A 20967-nucleotide genomic window follows, 5' to 3' on the forward strand; every position below is an offset into this window, starting at 1 on the left:
AGCTAAAGGGGACCTGGGAATGCAGTATGTTCCCCGGAGCATGAGAGCTGAGAAAGCTCAGGACGTACAAAGTTTAAAGAGCCCATAGTGTTTGAACTGGGCGGTTTGTTAGGCAGGTACATCCACAGTAGATAGGGTACCAGATCTGGAGTCAAGAAGACTCATTTTCCTGAGTTCAGAACTGCTCTCGGGCACTCCCTGGCTGTGTGTCCTTGGGCAAGCCACTTAATTTTTGTTTGCCTCAGTTTCCTCATCTGTAAAACGGATTAGAAAAGGAAATGGCAGCCACTCCAGGATCTTTTCCAAGAATACCTTCAGACATGAGTGAAATAACTGAACAACAAGAAGGAATGTTGGAACTAGAATGTTTGCTGTAGAAGGGATGTTAGAGTAGTTTTAGTTCATTTTTTTTTCTTTTTAATAAACTGCAGGCCAAAGAATAAATTTAAGTAAAACAGAACTGCAGTTGAAAGAGTACTGAACATGAAGTCAGGAAGACCTGAGTTAAATTCAGCCTCAGATACTTACTAGTTGTCTGCTCCTAGGCAAGTCACTTAAACTCTATCTCAGTCTTCTCATCTGTGAAATGGGGATAACAGTATCACCTACTTTCCAGGGTTGTGAATATAAAATGAAGTAATACTTATAAAACACTTTGCAAATCTTAAAATACTATATAAATGCTAGCTACCATCATCATTATTAATAAAATAATTTTCCATCCTACTCCCCTTTAGAAAATGAAAATACTTCTCTGTGCATTTCACAAACATTCACATATGAGTCATGAGTGAGAAACAGTAAACTCATTGCACATGTGGCAGGTTTAAACATCATTTTGTTCAACTAAATCTCCCTTTAATTCTTTAGCAGAGCTTCAACAGTCCCCTGATTTGTTCATATAGAGTTATGAAGTGAATGTTAATGCTTATTACTCTGGTAATTACAAGCTCATGTAGAAGCACATGATGGATGGAGTTAAAAGACCACTGGATTGGGAGTCAAGGAACAAGTCACTTCCCCTCCATGAATGATGTCCATTCAGAAAAGAATGTTTAGCTAGAGAATGATCAGTAAAGGGTCACATAGAGCTCTACCATGCTGAACACTAACATTCAACGGTCTGAATCCTTTCCAGCTCTAAATATTCTGTGATTTAACATTCTGTGTTCAGAGATCCCTTCCAGATCTAAAAATCTGTAAACTAGACCTGGGGAAGAAAAAGCCATTTTGAATTGAATGGCCAAAGAAACACATTTTTAAATGACATGTCTTGGATGACTTTGGTGTTTTAGTTGTAAATTTCATGATAGATTTACTAATACCTGCATATAATCAGAAGATTCATCTATTTCTCATGCATTCATTAAGTGCCTCATATGAGAAATTTGAATCATAGATTCATCTCAGTTGTGTTGTTGTTAAGTTGTGTCCAGATCTTTGTGGGTGACCCTCTGGGTCATATTGTCCATTGGGCTTTCTTGGCAGGGATACTAGAGTGGCTTGCCATTTCTTTCTCCAGTGGATTACTGCAAACAAAGGTGAAATGACTTGCCTATAGTCATACAGCTAAGTGTTCTAATAAGTGTTTGGGGTTACTTTGAACTCAGATTTTCCTGAATCCAGGTCCAGTACTCTTTCACTGAGCCATCTAGCTGCCCTCACCCCAGTTTACTAAACCAGAAATAATATGACTTTCACTCCTTATCCCTGTGGGATAGGGATAAGGACTAGACTTGTAATTTCATTGATATAGTTACCTCTCAAATGAGAAAATTTTCTCTTAATGCAGCTTGGTACCTTCTCTGCAATTTATAATCTTGAAGAGTTGACTAGAAAAGTGATTTGCCTGAGATCTCACAGCCAGAATGTGTCAGAGACAGAACTTAAAGCCAGGTCTTCCCAGCTTTGAAGCCCCCATCCACTGTAGCACGTTGCCTCTCTCGGGGATGAAAGAGCTTTGTGAACTATGAAGTACTAGCTACTTGTGATCTTTTATATCTTCTGTTATTCTCTCTGGTTTCTAAAATAGGTGTTTTGTGTCTCTTTTAAAGATATTTGAAATGATGGATGCCAAAGCCAGACAAGACTGCATTAAAGAGATTGACCTCTTAAAGGTAAGATTTCTTATGCAAAGTGTTAGGATATTCTAATTTATCCCTGGGAATGTCCCTGAGCCTGTGTTCCTCCTGTATGAGCCTATGTCTGACATATTTGAGCTGACATTTATAATAGTACTCCATGAGTACAAAGCACATCCACGTCCATGAATTAGCACATTTTATCCTCACGGTGGCCCTGTGTGGTATGCAATACAAATATTATTCTCATTTTATCCGTGATGGAAACTTTTGCTCAGAAAAGGAAACTCATGCGGGGTCTTGTAGTTATAAAAATAGTAATCCTGTTAACTAGATAATCAGGAAAATGGTGGAGGTGGTCCTGATCTGACCTTAGTGGGGGGGAGGGGGAGAATCATTAACGGCAACAACAATGCACATTTTTATAAGCCTGCAAGACCTGGAGCCTTCTAGTTTACCCCATTTTACAGAAGAGGGAACTGAAGGCCAGGGAAGTTTGGTTATTTGTTTAAGGTTAGGTAGCTTCACAGGTGGGGTTTCTGTCTGGTCCTTTGACTTCAAGGCCAGATATTTACCCTCTGAGGTAAGGAGGGGAACGGCATGAAACTCAGACAATGAGGTCCTCTCAGTAGAGAGAAGTGCCCCCCCCCCCAAAAAAAAGTCAGGTTTGGGCTCCGTGCCTGGGGAAAATAAACACCAGCCCTCTTCTTCCCCACCAGAACTGCTGTGTAAGGTAGTGAGCTCCCTGGTCTTTGAATGGAAACTAGCTGACTGTGACTGTCCTGTTGGAGCTAGGACTCACACTCAGACAAGGTTTAGACTCTATGCCCTTTGTGGCTCCTTCTAGCTCTCAGGTTCCACGATTTTAAATATTCTTTGACTCTTTTACAGTGTTATAATCCACATTGTGAAGGCAAAAAGCATCCCTCCTTCCTTTATTTATCTCCAGAGCATTGGCACTCTGAGGGTCCCGTTCTCAAATTTCTTGTGATCCAACTCCTTCATTTTACAGATGGAAAAAATTGAAAGCCAGAGAGATGGGGTGGCTCTTCTGATATCTCACAGATTGTGATTAGCAAAATTTAGACTTCAAACCCAAAGCCTCAGCCTCTGAATCCAGTCTTCATTCCACTACACCTTGTAGACTGTTTCAGTCTCTTCCCAAGTTAGAAGCAAAAAACACTATCAACATAAAACCAAACCATCATCTGGTCCCCATCTCTGCCTTATACATATGGATGTATTTTCTCTCCCCTCTTGGGTTCTGCATGCAAAGTGACAGGTGCTCTGAAATATTCTTTCCCAGAGAACATCAAAAATGTATGTTTGGCTCTGCTTAGGCCTGAGGGCAGGGTTTGGCTGCTCTTAGCTCAGAGTAGAGCTTTAGATTTGTGATTGAGCCACTCTCTCCCCATCTTATTTATTTATTTTCCTTTGTGGCTGAACATAGATATTTGAATATTCAGTAGGATTTTGTTTTGTTTTGGGTTGTTTTTTTTTTTTTTAACTCTTCCCCCACACACACACCTTTTCCTACCTCTTGCTACCTTGAGGACTTGCTTCTTGTTAATTGGCCAGAAGTTTGGCAAAGCTCTCCTAGGTTACCTGAGGCCAGAAAGGACAGAAGAAACTACATAACAATGAAAAAAAGGAAAAGGGGAAAAGGATCTGGCCCTGGGGTTCTGAAGAATGGGACTCTTTGGTGGATTCTACTTGACAACTTCTCTCCCTGCCATATCTCCCAGTTCTTGTTCTTGTCCTGGTCCTTGATTCTAAACAAGCCACTGAGCCTCCTTTTTTCCTCTTCTATATGGTTAGTGGTGGTAATTAGACTATATGATCTCTAAGGTCCTTTCCTATTCTGACATTCTGTGCTTCTTTCTCATGCTTTGTAAGATAGCAATGATAGTTTAGCATTTTGTAGAGTTTGTATTGCATTTCTATGGTTTTTTGTTTTGTTTTGTTTTTAACATTAAGCAGAAAATTTTCCTTACAATATCCTTTTGAAGTTGGTACACAGTGTAATTATCATCATCTCCATTTTAAAGATGAGGAAACTGAGTCTAGAGAGGCTATGACCTGCCCAGAGCCAGACAGCCAGTAAATGTGGGTCCTGGAAGTTGAATTGGGTCTGTTGATTTTGAGATCATTATGTGTTCTTTTATTTTGCACACCCTATTTCTTGACAGCCCTGTGTTTAAAAAAAAAAAAAAATCACATATTTGGAATTGGAAGGCAAATCAGTTCCAATTTAGTCCAACACCTTTATTTTACAAATTAAGGAACTGACAACTAAAGAGATTAAGTTACTTGTTGGGTCTCAGGGATAGCAAGTGGTAGGTATGAGATTTGAACTGAGTCCCTCTCATTCAAAAATCCTTCCCACCGTATTATGCTGAAAATGACCCATGATGATATTTCTAAAATCCTTGCATTTTTTTTCATATTGAGATAAATGGTGCTCAGTGCTCACATTGCTTTGCCATATTATAGTTTACAAAATGTTTTCTAAGAAGCAAACCTATAAAGTTGGAAGGGCAACTATTAATTTTCCCCATTTTATAGATGAGGAAACTGAGGCTCAGAGGGTCATACAGCTGCCAGGAGACAAAACTTGAACTCAAATCTTATGATTTTGTTTTTTCTAGTACTTCCTCCATCCAAGCAGCCACAGCTCAGCCTGGGCTAAGAAGCCAGTTGGGTAAATCGGGTTGTATTGCCAATTCACAGGGGATATCTTTGTTAATGCTGCCTATAGGGCATTTCTTTCAAATGTATATCGGTCCTTCTGTGAAGGACACAACAAAATATGACAGATCTTTCTGGCGATGGAGAGAATTGGGCTGCTGGGGAGCTGAGCCAATCACTGAGAACGGGGAAGTTCTCTATGTCAACTCAGGAAACCCCTTTTCATTGTGCTGGTCAGCATTTCAGAAAACTGGATGCAGGTGTGAGCTGGGCCCCTGGGGGGGGCAGGGTTATTCAGGGTCTTGTTGGGGGACTGGGGAGGAGTTGGAGGGACCCGTTCCCATACTTCTGTCAGTGGCAGTAGTAGGCTCTCGCTTTCCTTGCTGCTGGGAAGCTAATAACTTGTCAGATCAATACCTGTGACTCATCTCTCTCCTTAATTGATAGCTCCCACGTTGGTGGTAGTTACAGCTATATCTAAATAACCCAAGGACATTGAGGAGACATGGGGGGATGGTCCCAGGCCAAAGAAATGTCAAGCTAAAGAAATGTTTTGTTTTCTTTTTGTGGGAGGAGCATTCTCTTTCATATAGGAGATATGTTCCTGAAAAGTTTTATGTAAATTAAATCCTATCTTCCTACTGACTGATTATTCCTGAGATGTATTGCATCTGTAATTGGAAGTGTGTCTTGGAATCTTAGAACTAGAAAGGGCCTTAAAACAGCATGTTAGAGCTAGAAGATCTTTGTATGTTAGAAGTTAGAATACAAAATGTCAGCTGGAAGAGGCCTTAGAGATTATGTAGTCTAACTCTTTCATTTCACAAATTAGGAAACTGAAGCAGCTGGAGTATAGTGGAAAAAGTCAAGAACTGAGGCTAGAAAGACGAAGCATCTCACACAAAGTCAGTACCATTCAGTTCAACACATTCTTATTCCATTCAAACTTACCTCAGTGGGACAAACATATTAAGTGACTGGAAAAGATAAAAAATGTATCTGCCTTTATGGAGTTTACAATCTCATGAATTGTAATCTGTAACCAGGAATCTAGATCCTGGTTAAGCCCTCCCTAGATAGAAACAGAATGGCATAGGAGGAAGATTGTTGTCTTGGAAGCCTAATCTCTGCCATTTGTTAGCTTTCTTCCTTGGTCAAGCATGGCATCTCTTTGGGCCTTAGGTTCTTCATCCATGGCTGGTCTTTCTATAACATGCTCTTTCAGCTTTCTCTGGTCCATGTGATGGAGCGGTATATCATAGCACCCACAACTCGGGCAGTGATCAGGAAAGGCTTTTCCAGGAAGAGCCTCCTAAGCTGAGCCTTGAAGGAAGGATTGAGAGACTGAGTGCAAAAATCACTCAGGCAGGGACTGCTTGGCTGGAACACAAGAGGAGCCTATGTGAAATAAGTCTGGGAAGCTAGTCTGGGTCAGATCTGGAAGCCTTTGAATGCCACATTACACAGGCAAGAAGGAACTGCTGAACATTCTTGAGCAGGACAAATACATGGTCAGATCTGTGCCTTAAAAGGATGATTTTGAGTACTCTGGGGAGAATTGATTGGAGAGAGGCAATCATTTACAAAGTGATGGTAGTTCAGGTGACGGACACTGAAGGCCTGAACGAGGGTCAAAAAGATGTTTGAACATCTGCCTGAATTATAAAGCTGTCTTTCAGCCAAGACTCCGAGTCCCCAGATTTCACAGTCTCTGTCATATATTGATTCTGAAGCCTCAGACCCTGGTACCTTGTGTCCCTCACCTTTTGCTGTTTTTTATTTTTTTCTTTGCAGCAACTGAACCACCCAAACATCATTAAATATTTGGACTCTTTCATTGAAGAGAGTGAGCTGAACATTGTCCTGGAGCTGGCTGATGCAGGTGACCTCTCTCAGATGATTAAGGTAAGCTACCTCTACACCGACGCAAGATAGAGACACATAGTTATTACAGTTTCTCTTAAGTGTACCACTTAATGTACCACAGTGGAGGTTCAGGGGAGGAAGTTTCCCATAGTGTGGGCTGAGGCGTCATGATTCACGCAGGCCAGAAATCTGTTGATTTTGTTAAAACAAACCAAAAACCCGCAAGGGTATTCTCCCAGGGAAATGGGGTACTCATCCCAAGGGTCAGAAGATAGAGGGGCCAGATTGAAATCAATTTTGAGTCAGTATCAAAGAGATCATCAAAGCAGGCAAAACCCAGTTAAGAGTTCTTCACATTTCCCTGCTAGCCATAGTTCATGTTGACTTTCAGAACTCCTGACCATGCTACTCTTTTGACTTATCTTTGGTTATCCAGCCTTGGTCTTTGTTTTATAGGTGACCTAAAAACTCCTCATTTGTGAATGAGTTCACTGGATTTGCATCTCTCTCTCTCTCTAGACAACTAACTTAGGAAATCAGAATCTTTTGTATCTGTGTTATCAAAATGTTCTCCTTGAGAATTTCTTCACCCGCTTGGTGTAATGTTCTCTTCTTTAAATTGTGATCATTCTCTGGGAGCAGGTTTCTTGGGGAGCTTCTGGGAGCAGCCTTAGTTTCAGTTCAGTTTAATCACCTCAAATGCAGCCAGGAGTTAAAATCCAAATCCTTTATTGTTTCCTTCAAAGTCTTGAATCTTTTCCTGGGGCCTGGTTAGCTTTAATAGAGGCCTATCTCTCTCCTTGGTTCCAAGAGCTCCCTCCAAATGTCTCTGAATCCAAAGGTTTGTCCTTCAGCCTCCAACCAGCTTCAGCCTTTCATCCTCCCAATGTCTCCAGCAAGCACAAAGGTAGAAGTTGGAATGAATCTTGACTCTGCCTCCAAGAATGGGATTGTGGGTTTCTGTGGGTTTATGAATCTCCCAGAAGTCAATCCTAGTTGTAAATCTCCTGGAAGTCCATGAGCAGGCTTTTCCTTTCCTCCTTATATATGCTCTCTAAAGGTGTGAAGTCTAATGTGTGAACCAATGAGTGAACTCCTTTAAAGGTATGAACTCCTTTAAAGGCGTGAACTAAGTACATTATCTTTGTCTCAAGTTCTGGCCCGTAATATCTCCTTGTAGGATCAGATCAATCATACTGAACCATGCTAAATTAGATAATTATTGTCTTCTATCAATTTCAGTGACTTAGCACCTTGTAAGAATCCTAACGGCTTGGGCTGAATTCTTCTGACAAATTTAAGGCTATGGAATTCTACCTTGTCCTTTTTCTGAATTCTTTTTAATGGACTATTTTGGCATTTAGAGCATATAACCAGACATGTTTGACTTTTCTCTCCACTCTCTCTCTGGAATGATTATTCTTCCTTCAAAGGTTGCCAGCATTCCTCCTTCAACAATTAGGTCCTTCTTCCTGACCAGGATCAAACCAGGCAGAAATTTTGGACCCACCATAGTAATGAAGATACAAGTATGATGAGGGGCCAAGACAGCTCACGTCCTCACTTCCACAGAGATGATGTTGAGGGTGTGAGGCATTGCCCTGCTGGGAACCAAATAAAACCATCCTTCTACCCATGAGTGTTTTTATTCCTCTGAGTTTGAGCCTGCCCTGCCCTCTATCTTCCCCTGAGCCCTCATCAGTGGGGTAGGGAGGTAAACAGCTGCTGCCCAGTAGTGGGATATGGGTATCTTACCTGAGATGTTTGAAGAGTGCCTTACAGCCTCTGAAGTGCCAGTTTCCCAGAACCTTACCTTATAGATGTCTGGCCATGAGCACTTTAGAATAAAGAAACCAATTGTCTTCTTCACTCTGTTAAAGTACTCCTTTGTCATTTAGCAGAGCTTGATGGTTGCAAAGGGGCATTTTTTGTTTTATGGCTTCCAAGGCGTGGGGTGCTCAGAGATGCAGAGGGTACAGGATGTAAATGACCACACAAGTGGCTCATCTGTGGCCCTGCCCAGGGTTAAGTGCCTCCCCAACCTGAGAGCAGTTTGGCTGACACCATAGAAACTAACCCAGAGGCTTTCCCAGTGTTTGTAAGCTGAATTTCCCCTTTTATAATTCATAGCATAATGCAGATTCTCATGTAAGCCTAGAGTGAGAGTTTTTCACTTGTTTTTAAAAAATATTTTGATGATTGTATTTCTATGATGTACATTTTAAGTTATTCTAGAAAGGATTTATGGGATTCACCAGCCTGTTATGCCAAAAAGCTTAACCCTAGTATACAGAAAGAATTGAAGTAGTCTTAGAAGCCCCCTTGCTTAGGGAGCAAGGAATGGTTAATGATTAGCCAAAGGAAACTTGAGAAGTTACAGCCAGACAAGTAGGAGAAAGAATCTAGGAAGAGCACTATCATAAAAATTCAGAAAAAAAAGAGTATCCAGGAAGAGAAGGTGGTCAGTGGTATCATGATCTGGCAATTAAAAGATCATTGATAACTTTGAAGAGTTCAGTTGATAAAGTCAGAAGCAAATGTAAAGGGTACAGAGTCAGGAACAGTCATTTCCTGAGTTCACATCTGGCCTCAGATTCTTACTGTGTGTCCCTGTGTAACTCACTTAACCTTGCTTGCCTCATTTTCCTCATCTGTAAAATTATCTGGAGAAGGATTTGGCAAATCATGCCAGTATCTTTGCCAAGAAAATCCCAAGAGTCACAAAGAGTAGGATGTGACTGAAGAACGATTGAATAATAATAAAAGGGTTGAAAAATAAATGAGAGAAGCAGAAATGAAGGCAGTAAATATAGGGGGCTTTTCTAAGAGTTTAACTGTGGAAGAAGAGAGATATAATAAGTCATGGTAGGTCATTTTTTTTTTTAAAGAGAAGGGGGATATCTAGGGATGTTTTAGGTAGTAATGAATACTCTCAAATATAAAGAGATAGTGAAGATTAAAGAAGGCAGGGATGATTGAAGGGATAACCTGCTAGAAGGGACTAGAAAGGGATAAGATCAGTAGTACAAGTAATTGACCTCATTAAAAAAAACAAACAAACAAACAAAAAAAACCAATAGCTTTTCATCAGAAACTAGAATGATGTCAAGAGTTGTGACATAGAGTAGGTGAGAGTTGGGAGATCAGGTAGAATGATTCTCTTTTCTCAGTAAAATATGAGGTTTTGCTGAGAGAAAAGGACAGAAGATGGTAGGGGAGGCTTAAGGAGAGAAAGAAAGGTTTGGAATAGCCAATGTGGGCAGGGTGAGAGGGTAGAAAGTAAGTGAAGAATAAAAGGATTACCTTGCTTCAGTGAAGGCTCAGTTGCAGTAAGATAGCACAGCCTGGTGGGGTCCAGTCAGCAGAGTTGGGGGCTTCCTCCAGCACCATTCAGCAGCAGGCTCAGTAGAGATGAATGCTGGGGAAGGACTAGAGCAGGGATTGATAAGGTCTGAGCAGTGGTACGATGAAAGGCAAGGCTTTTGAGAGGGGTCGCTGATGTAATGTTGAATTAGCTATCTGTAAGGGGAAGGCACGGGAAGCCAGATGATGGCCTAGGAGAGCTTTGAGGGGCAGAATGGCTGTAAGCCACAGGGAGAACAAAGAAGAGTTTTAAGAGGAGGTGTAGCAGAAGAAAAGAAATGAAAGGAGGTTACAGTTGGAGGAATCAGAGAACTTGAGTCCCGGAAGTGGGACACTCATCCTCTTAGGGTTAGTGGGATCATTGCCACTGCCTTGGGATTTGAGTGGCTTCTCATGCTGGGGGCTCAATGGCTTTGGGTAATTGTGTTATAATTATCAAGATAAAATTCTTGATTATAGGACTGAGAAGCTCTTTAACATACAGAGACTTTGACCTGGATGGTTTCCTCAATACTTCAGACACCAAGTGCTTTCCAAAGACCCCATTGGAAAAATGGCCTCTGAATTATTCTTGTCATTCTGGCCTGCTGATTTATTTCAAACAACACAGGGAGATGTATATTCATCACTGCCATAGAGAGTTTTTCAACACAGAGTTTCGAGAAGAAGGGTTCCCATATATATGATGAACTTTTTCAGATCAGTGTTGTCAAACTCAGATAGAAATACATCCCTGAAGGCTTCATATTGATTTAGGAAACTTGAAATTTAACATTATCTCTATTGTATTGTACTTATTTTGTTAAACATTTCCTAATTACATTTTAATCTAGTTCTCCTGCAGTAGGAGTTTTTGAGGGCCTGTGAGCATCTGGTCCAGATGCTTCTACTTTGCTGATGATGCTGTGCTGATTTCATCAAACCCAGAATATTATAGGGACTCATCAATAAAATGTAACATTATGTAAAAGAGATCAAACTAATACAAAATTAACTAGATGGATGATGAATGCCTGTTGTCCAGACTGTATGCTTCTGGATGAACAGTGCATTGAGTTAGTACAGTAGTATATATATCTGTGATCTGGAAGAGATCCTGAAGATGGACAAATTGTCCCCAAAATTGACTATGAGGAAAGAGAGCTGGTTGGATGGTATTTAGGAAATTGTGCAGTGCTTTTAATGATCCCACAGTATTTCCTAATGTTAAGATCTTTTCTAAAAAAAATAATAATAAATTTGGGGCTTTTTTATTTCATATCACGTTTCCCAATAGGTAATTTTCCTCCTTTCCTTCCCAGAAGGTTGTTTATTATAGCAAAAGAATAAAAAAGAGAAAATGAACACAATTTAGCAAAACTAACCCAATGTATTGATCAAGACTGATATTACCATTAGTTTTCACACCCTTGTTCACCACTCTATTCCTTTCCAAAAAAGTAGGGGGAGGTACCTATTCATGTCTCTTTGGGGAAAACTTGGTCATTACAGTTTTGCAACATTCAGTTTTGAATATTTTATTGTTCTTTCCATTTATAGATTTTTACTCATTGTTTATAGTATTTCCCTGCTTCTGCTTACTTTGTTTTGCATGAGTTCATGTAAGTTTTTTCATGCCTTTTTGTAGTCATCATATTTACCATTTTTATAGCAGAGTAATATTTCATTTCAATCACATATCAGAATTTGTTTAGCCATTCCACAGTCAAAGGTCACACAAAGATTTTCCCCCAGTTGGCCACTTTTCTTCTTATCCTTATTGAGTTAATTTTATTCATGCAAAAACTTTTCAATTTCATGTAATTGAAATAATCTTTTTATCTTTTGCAAAGATTCCTAGTCTTTGTTTGGTTAGGAAGATACCCTAAATATTAATTACATCCATTTTTCTTTTAAATTTTTAAGATATGATTTTTAATATTCAAGTCATGTAGTCTTTTCAAACTTATATTTGTTTATGACATGAGTTGTTAATTTAAATCTAATTTCTGCCAACATTTTTTCCAATTTTTCTAGGAATGTTTTCCAAATTGAGAGGTTTTTTTTTGCATTTTATGTTAGTCTATTCTAATAGGCAGCTTTAAAGATTTTTTTTAATAATAAATTTTTCCTGAATAAATTTTTCATTGCTATATGGTTTCAAATTTTGGAAAACCTTGACCTCAATAGGAATCAAAGTTGTAAATGACTCAAAGAGAAATGGAGAGACATAAACCTCCTTATAGGGCATTCAATCTTTTTGTTTGTCTCTGTACTGGCTGTCTCCCTGCTTAGAATCCTGACCTCAACCTCTTAGAACCCCTAGTATTCTTCAGGACCCAACTTAAGTGTCACCTTCTTACAACACATGAAGCCTCTCCTGATCTTTCCCTATTTCCCAGTGCCTTTTCTCCCTTCCAAATTACCTTTTGTCATATATAAGGGAATCCCAAAAATCTTGGTGTGGTTTTAAACTATTAAAGCTGTAGCATTAATATTAATAGTCCAGTGTTAATCCTTGGACTATAAATCACTGAAGGAATATTATCAAGAAAATGCATGAAATAAGCTGGCCAAATGAATAGAGTAATGTATAAATAAAAGGAGATCCCCAAATATCTTATTGAAGTTGACAAGATATGAAAATAAATCCTAAAGCAGAAGTGTCAACCAGATAGGCTGCATGTGGTTTACAGAGCTCCCAACAACCCAAACCAGATGAAAATATAGTGCCTATCTGATTTTAATGTGTTGCTGTATTAATAAAAAAAAAGAAATATATAAACATATGTGATTTCCAAGTCAATATGTATCCTGCAAGGATTCTGAAGTATGGTTCAGTACTTGAGTTTGACCCCATTTCCCTTGAAGAAAGTCTCCAGGATGTGAGGTGGATCCTCTGTGGCAGATTTGTAGAATAACATGGACAAGCATCCCTCAGGATGAAAAGGCACATTGGAGTGGTGATCTGGGCTGATGGAGGGCATACCCACATCACAGACGCCGAGAGAGGGCCGGCAGCATTAGGTTGTGGTACCTCTTCCTCTTCCCTGGGTGAGGGATGGGAAGTTAGCCTTGGACATGGAACCCAAGGGCAGGATAAATTGAATCAGAATATCAGGACTGGAAAGGGCTTTGGAGAATAGAATGCTAAAACAAAATATGTTAGTATTGGAAGGGACTTCATAATACCTGATGTTGCAACAGAGGATGTAAGAGCTGGGAAGGATCTTGTAACAGTTAGCATTGGAAGGAATTGAGACATAGAATATTAGGACATAGAATATAAGTATTTAGAAAACCCAAAGAATGCAGAATGTTAGCCCTACAAAGGGCTAGCCACTTCGCTGTCGGGCCCTCATGAGGAGACTGGGGCCCAGGGAGAAGGGCCATCCATGTTCAAAGGCACCTAGCCAGTTAGAGGCAGAGCTGGGCTGGGACCCTGGGTTCTCCACTACACAAGGCTTCCTCTTTTTTAAAGACAAGAAGAGGGAGGCAAGGAGGAAAAGCAGGTTTCCCTTCCCTGATCAGGTGTTGTTTCTTCAGCTCCATGGCTCTCCCCACCGCATCTCCTCTCTTCCTATTGGGGCCCCAGCAGGACTGTGGATGAACAGAAGTCTCTGACCAGGGCTTCCAGACAGCTGGTGCTGAGCTACTCTCTGGGCTAGCTCGGCAGTCCCAGCTATGCTGTCCTCTATCAGGAGCAAGAAACATTTTTTTCTTTAAGTTTACTGACTTTCTTCCCCACAGGGACCAGGGCTTGTGAAAATGTTCACTGCTTTGCTCTTCTGTTATTTTGCTCAGAGGAATACTTGTATTGCGGAAAAGCAGCTTTAGTTGAACCATCATCACCTGCTTCTATATTTTCGTTGACATATTAATGCATTCTCAGAGATGTTAATCTTCAGACGCATCCCCGGTGAGAACAGATGTGGTATATCATGTTTGTTCGCACTTTCAGCCCGCTCTCTGCATTTTACCTGTTTCCCTCCATCATTATTCAATGATTATTATAAATGAACACTTTCGAAAAGTTCACCTCCCTGCTTTGGTCATGTACTAAATCATCATCATGTCACAGCAGTTTGTCTTTCTCAGTATGTGCCTGATGTTGCCTGTTGTACTCCAGAGCACATCGTCCAGTCACTCATGTTCCCGAGCAGGGACTGGGCATATTTATCTTTGTATCTTCCCTAGCACAGTGCTCCACACTCCAAAGGTACTCAGTCAATGTTCAATGAACGGTAGGACCTCGGATCGAAAGAGATCTCAGGATATGGATGATTAGAGCAGGAAGGAACCTTAAAGGTAGAATGTTAACATCTAGAAAATGGAATGCCAAAGCAAAAGAGACTGTAAGACAGAGGCATTCAACTGTGGCCCACAGTACCACCCAAACCAGATTAAAATATAAGTGGGAAATACTTAACAAGATAAATAAAAAGTACAATAAAACATAGATAATGATACATTTTAAAACTAAGTCAATATGCAGCCTGCAGGAGCTTTACAAGTCATTTGTTTCTTTTTGAGAGTAACATCACTATTGCAGAACATGGAATGTTCAGGCTGTCAGAACGAGAAGATGCTACAGAACAGAATATCAATTCAAACACAGAAGATTATAATATAGAATTGCAGTGTTGTTCTATGTGGCCTAGAGGGAAAATGGATTAGGGAAGAAGTATATGTGAGATTTTTAGTCACAGTTTCCCCCTAATTAGCCAGCATACATCAATACCACCAATAGATTACAAAGTCCTAACCATTTCTCTGCCTCAACCATTGAGTAAAAAAATTACATTACTACATAATAGTATATAGTATTATAATACTACATGTAACACTATATAATTTTACTTTGGTAAACTGAATTTTCTCCTTCTGTGCTCATCCTTTCTCCTACTCCATGTTTTCTCACCTGTAACTCTAATCCTAAGTAGTTTTCCATTTTTATTCTCATTTTTCCTTCCTTCTTTTCTTTGAGGAACCAGTAAACTTCCTTCTCTTAAAAGCTAAGCCCTATGAAGAGAGACTTATTGCCTGTGTAACCTTGGGGAGCCCCTTAACCTTCCTGGACCTCAAGTTCCTTTTCTGTAAAAGAAGGGTTTTAGACTTGAGGGTCTCTGATAATCTTATCACTTCCCACTTATAATTACCTTGATTCATCTCCAGAATCTTGGATCTCTTTCTGCATAAGTACTGTAACACACCCCCTCCAAACCGGGTAGATTGTAGGATTTCCAGAAACTGCTTTCTGTCTCCCGGGTACAGCAGAGAGCTTACTCTAATTGAATCTCTTTTTTCCATCTTCTCTTTCATGGCTTACAAACATGTTAAATATTACTTGACCCTCTTCCTCACTCTAGCTCCTATTGTCATAATTTCCTGTGTATCTTGAGAGGTCCTAAGTAAATATTCCACACCTGTGGCTCCCTTTACCTTACCTCTCCCTCCCTCCTTACCGTCCTGCAGTGTCTGCTCCCAGGCTGAAATTGCTCTCCACAAGGACACAAAACCATGGATTGACGGGTCAAGTGGCTGTTCTCAGTCTTCTTCCCTGTTTCTAGATACTATCTCCCCACCTTGGCTTCTATGGCACTGCCCTTCTTAGAAAGTGCTTTACTAACCTTACTGTACCATTATTGTTAATTATTTCTTCCTTCCTTCCCTTTCTCTGACTCTTCCTTCTCTCTCTTTTCCCTTTTGCTCACCCTCTAGATGTAAATAGACTGCCTCACTTCCAGGGCTTTACCACTGTGTGTTGGGATTAATTCATGCTTTTTCCCAAGATTGTCTGTAATTGGAACAAAAGGTTTTGCAATTGTCGATGGTGAAAAATTACCCATGCATATATCTTGTAAACAAAAAGCTATAATAAAATAAAATAAACTGTTAGGAAAAAAAAAAGGTTGTCTGTCTGCTGAGGTAGCTTATAGTCTCCCTGTAGCATCATCTGGCCTGTAAAAGACTGGCCTGTGCTTTCAGTGTCTCACCAGAGCCGAGAACCTTGCCATCAGCTGCAGCTAGCTTTCTCCCTTCCCTCTCTGTCTCCCCCCTCCATTAGGCCCCTCTCTCCATTTCCCTATACATACTTCATATTAGCTTATGCCAATTCTCCACTTCCCATAAGTAACTACATCTAACTCCTCTAGTCCCAACACTATAGGACACACATACCTCGAGATTCTGCTTCCCCTCTTTGGGGTCACACCCCCCAGGTTAAGAAGTTTTACTGTAAGAGATGAATGAGATTTCCCTTGTGGTCTTGGGCAAGACTCCTTTCTTGGTGGGCCAAAGTGAATGATCCCTAAGTCCCTTACAGATCTTATATTTTGTCCTGATACATTGAGGATTTTAGAGGTGGTTGGGGTGGTGGTTTGCTTCAGTCTCTCTTTTAATCCTCCTCTTTAAAGCACCTTTTTGCTGCAGAAGTTACTGCTCCATCCTTCCCTTGAATAAATATCTTTCTCCAATGTCATATATGAAGCTAGAACTATATTATCAAGAATAATAATTTAAAATGTAAAGTTAACAGATAAGGTGTTTCCTTTCCTTGGGGCAGTGCACTGTAGTGTATCTTTGTTCTGTATGGTCCTAGGATCTCTGTCCCTCCCTCTCTTAAAAGACTTCCAGGTTTCTCGTAGGCATCGCTTGAGGGGTTACTCCAGGCCCCAAATCCTTAGTTGGGGCTCTGCATCTCCCCTGGTGCAGCAGGGAAGCTGCATCCCCACGCTGCTTGCCCTTCTCATCTGCTCTAACCCAGCACAAGACTGGCAGAAAGCTGCAGATCTTGTTCAGAAAGTGTGGGGCTGACAAAGCCAGGCAGCTCCACCGGGCCAGGCTTCGGTGCCGACATTATTTACGAGTGACTGTAAAGGAGTAGCTATGCGGTGGTTCAGGAATCCACTGGAGAGTTTGGGGCTTCCTGGTAAATGTCAGGCAAGGCTTATTGGACATGACATTTAGAAAATTACCACTTGCAGTCTAGGATCTCCTTTCTTAAATACTTTAATGAGAATTAAACCAATATTATGGCATAAATAACACTTTCCATCTCCCCTTGCAGTCTGGCTGTAAGTGTGTCTTCATTTGAGTTTTAGTGTACTCTCTGTCATATTTGCACCAAGGGCCTCGAAACCCCAACTGGGTGACCCGTCCAGAAGGACCATGATGTAGTAGTTTTGAGAGTGAGTTGGTTTTAGAGTGAGAAGATCTGGTTGGCATTCGGATTTTGTGACTTATTAGTGTGATCATTTCCTTTTTCTGTTCCTCAGTTTCCTCGTCTGTAACATGAGGAGGTTGAATTAGGTGACTTTTATGAATTCTCTTAATTGCAAATTCTATGATTCACAGTAGCTGGGATAAAGGAAATGGACTTTCTAGGATTCCCCCCCCCCCCCAGATCTTTTATTTTTGTTGTTACTATTGTTGTTTGTCGAAATTTCATTGGTGCCTTTAAAATGGGAGGAAGGTAAAGCATTTTGAACTCAAAAGTTTTATAAAAAATGAATGTTAAAAGACCATGCTGCCAGTGGAAAGATCATTGCCTTGGGAATCCAAAGTGTCAGACTGGAAAAGGCTCGCTCAGTAGAAGTTTTTCTAGTGGATAGAGCACCAGACCTGGAGTCCAGAAGACCTTTGTTCAAATGTGGCCTTAGGCATTTACATCTGTGAAACCCTGGGCAAGTCACTTAGTCCTGCTTACCTCAGTTTCCTCATCTTTAGAATGAGCTGGAAAAGGAAATGGCAAATCACTCCAATATCTTTGCTGAGAAACCCCAAGTGGGGTGTTGGACACAACTGAACAACAGTTCAGCTTACATTGAGTTTACATCAAGGTCAAATCTCTGCGCCTTCCACCTCCAATTATAGTTGAAGGTGAGCAGAACAAGTCCAGGCCCATTCAGAACCATCCCTTAGGGTCACAAGATTATAGATTTGGACCTGGGGGGGGGGGGCCCTCCAAGGCCTCTTGGCTGACCTCTCATTTTCCAGCTGAAGAGAGTAGAGCCAAGGAAGAGGTTAGAATGACTCACTTAGTCGCATAGATGGGAACACAAGATCCGGACCATCTCTAGAACCATCTTTCTACCCCCCTATGCCTCCTCTTCCTCCAAAGAATAGAAGGCAAGGATCATGTCTCCATGAGTCCTTGTTTTTCCAGGCTAGCCATTTTCTCTTCTGTCAGTGATCTTTAACTTTAGCAGGTTTACATTGCTCCCTTAATATTGGCTAAGTATCATCCTGGCCTCCAGTTGCTTCCCCATCCCCCTCTCCCACCTCCTTTGGTTCCCTGAAGTCTTGGGGCTTTCTGTGTGTCTCCCAGGCTGTTTACCCATTGTCTTTCATTTTTGTTTCTCCAGAACACAAAGCTTTGATCTAAATAAGGTAGTGTATGATAAGTGCCCCCTTTCTTCCCTTGCTGTCTTGTAGAGGTGACATTGGGCTCTTGAAAGTTCTACCAGTGGAGCGGAGACTCCAGCAGATCTTAGCAAGCTGGGAACAGCATGCATAAGCATCACATTTTTGGTGCCCGCTGTCTCAAGCAGTACAAAGACTATAGTGCTAGATTTTTTTCAGCCATAGTGACTCGTGGAACCAGGTTTCACAACGAGGATTTTTGCATCACAGACCCCATTGGTGATAGGCTAGTGAAGCCTAGAGACTTGGAGTCATTTTTTTTTAAATGAGTAAAATAGAATATATAAGCTTACAAAGGAAACCATATTGTGATATAGTTACAAAAATTGTTTTTTTAAAAAAGACAAGTTCATGAACCCCAAGTTATGAGTGTCTAAGTCATTGGAGGGTTGGGATCTGCCATGGGAAGGGGAATGGGGCTAGTTATGTAGGCTGAACCCACAGATCATGGAGTAGAGTAGATTGAGTGGTTCTGTACATCACAGAATTAAGTGGAGAATACTTGAAATGTTCCAGACAAAGCATTAAGAGGGACTCAAGGAGGGGAGAGATCATTTCCAGATGGAAAGGCCATTAGGGAAGTCTTCTTGGAGAAGGTGACCCTCTAGCTGGTTCTTGAAGGAGGCTGAAGATTTCAGCAGCCAGAATTGGTCTGAACATCTATTGAATCAGATAACAAGCCTGGCAGTGACAACGTTCGTGAAACTCAGGCCAGAGGCAGGCAGTTGGCACCCATACAGAGTTGGAAAAAGGAGAGATTGAAGCCTCTGTTGACACTGCATGAGCTGTGGCTGCCCAGTTCCTGCACACAGTGTTCCTTGATGAACGTCTGCCAGTAGGGTCCCAGTTTACAGTTTGAGGTTTATAAGCGGCTTGCTGCCAGGTCTGGCTGGTGCCTGCAAATGCCACATATCATGCTGCCACTCCCAGGCACTTCCCTGGCAGCCGCCCCCATCAGAGAGGGCCAGCCCTGCATTCCAGAGCGTCCGAGAGGCCTTGGCCAGGCAGCCCGGTGCGTTCTGTTTGGTTTTCTCTCAATCCCTGGGCTGCTGAAATTCAGAGTACTTGCTGTTGCTTTATAATTTAGGACATACTTAGAGTCATGGCAAGTTAGACCAGGAAGAGATCTTAGAATGTCACCTGGGAGAGCCGGAAGGGACGTTGAGAATCACCTTGCCTGAATCCTCATTTTGCAGATGGGGAAGCTGACCCAGGGAGAAGTTATTCCTGATGGTCACAGAGCTTATAAAGGGCAACAACAAGGCCTGCCTGATATCTTGTCAGCGTTTTTTCCATTGTAACAAGCTTTCTAGTCTCTGATTCCTTGGGAAAAAGTGTTTGATGGCCATGGAGGGATGGAGAATCTTGAACTTGTTAACTGACCATTCAGTTAGAATGTTAGAATATTAGAAAGTTAGAAAAGAATATTGTCAGAAAACCTATCTATTTATACACTTTTTTTTTCTTTTCCCCCAAACTCCATTTATTACTTAAGGGAAGATATCCTCAACATTTGTTGTTTTGAGGCATTAAATATGTTTCACAAGGTAATTAAGGAGATTAATGCTAATTATAATTGGTGTCCATTCAAGAATGTCAAACCTATTTAAGTATGTTTTTCGTAATGGTTGTTAATTAGTGAATTGTAGGAGGTTTACACCACACAGAAGGAGTGGAATGGTAATGACCAGGCAGAGCTGGCTTTTCTTATAGTTGATAGGAAAAGAACAGTTTTCAGCAGGTAACTTAACCTGAATAGTTAAAAAAAAAAAAAAAAAAAGTAAAACAAAAATCTCCAGCACTCATATGCTGCTTTACAGTGTGCAACATGTTCTCATGATTTGCCTCATATAATTAAAAAAAAAATGAGGATTTGAATACTTGTCCTGTCAGTGACTGACCATGTCACATTGTGGGCCTCTCTTGAGGCTAGCTCATTTCAGAGCTCCTGTCAAGCTTTTACGTCACATGATGTAAAAGAATATGAAAGAATTATCCACTGTACAAATGAGGGAACTAGAGCTAGGAGAGGTTAAGATTCTGGGCCTACTCAAAATCACACTGATATTAAATAGTCTTTTGACTGTAAATTCAGTGCTATTTTCCACTGCACCTGATGAATTTGGGGGAGGGTGAGATTGGTCATATTTTTTCCTAATTGTATAAATCTCTCATTTTCCCTTCCTTCTGTTCTCCTCGCCACCCTTTCCTTCTCTCGTCTCTCCATCTTCCTCTCTTCTCCCTGCCCTTCTTCCTTCTCTCTTCAACACCCACTTCTCTTTCCTACCTTCTGCTTCTCTCTTCTCTCCACCTTCGTTTCCATCTTTCTCTCTCGGGCCTTTCCTCTTCTCTTCTCTTCTCCTTCCCCTTTCTCTTTCTTCTTCTGTATCTCACTTGTTTTGTGCTTTTCTTGTTTATTTGTTTCTCTTATTCTTATCTTTCTCCCCTCTCTCCTTTGCCCCTTTTTGCTCTCTCCCTCTCTCTTTTTCTCCCTCTTCTTTCCCCTTGTCTTTCTTTGTCCTCCCTGCCCCTTCCCCCCTTCTCCTCCCCATCCCCCTCATCTTCC

At 40.9% G+C, this 20967-nt stretch overlaps 1 protein-coding gene across 5 annotated transcripts in view; it reads left to right on the forward strand.

Moving 5' to 3' along the window:
- The window catches only part of NEK6 (NIMA related kinase 6), a 166796-nt gene that overhangs the window by 106688 nt on the left and 39141 nt on the right, over positions 1 to 20967 (forward strand). For all 5 annotated transcript variants that reach the window (XM_074293056.1, XM_074293057.1, XM_074293054.1 and 2 more), the window contains 2 exons: positions 2055 to 2117; positions 6564 to 6674. In XM_074293056.1, the coding sequence (XP_074149157.1) occupies positions 2055 to 2117; positions 6564 to 6674 (174 nt within the window). The remainder of the gene's footprint in view (positions 1 to 2054; positions 2118 to 6563; positions 6675 to 20967) is intronic.

Source organism: Sminthopsis crassicaudata, chromosome 2 (genome assembly GCF_048593235.1).
Source record: "Sminthopsis crassicaudata isolate SCR6 chromosome 2, ASM4859323v1, whole genome shotgun sequence".
NCBI lineage: Eukaryota > Metazoa > Chordata > Mammalia > Dasyuromorphia > Dasyuridae > Sminthopsis > Sminthopsis crassicaudata.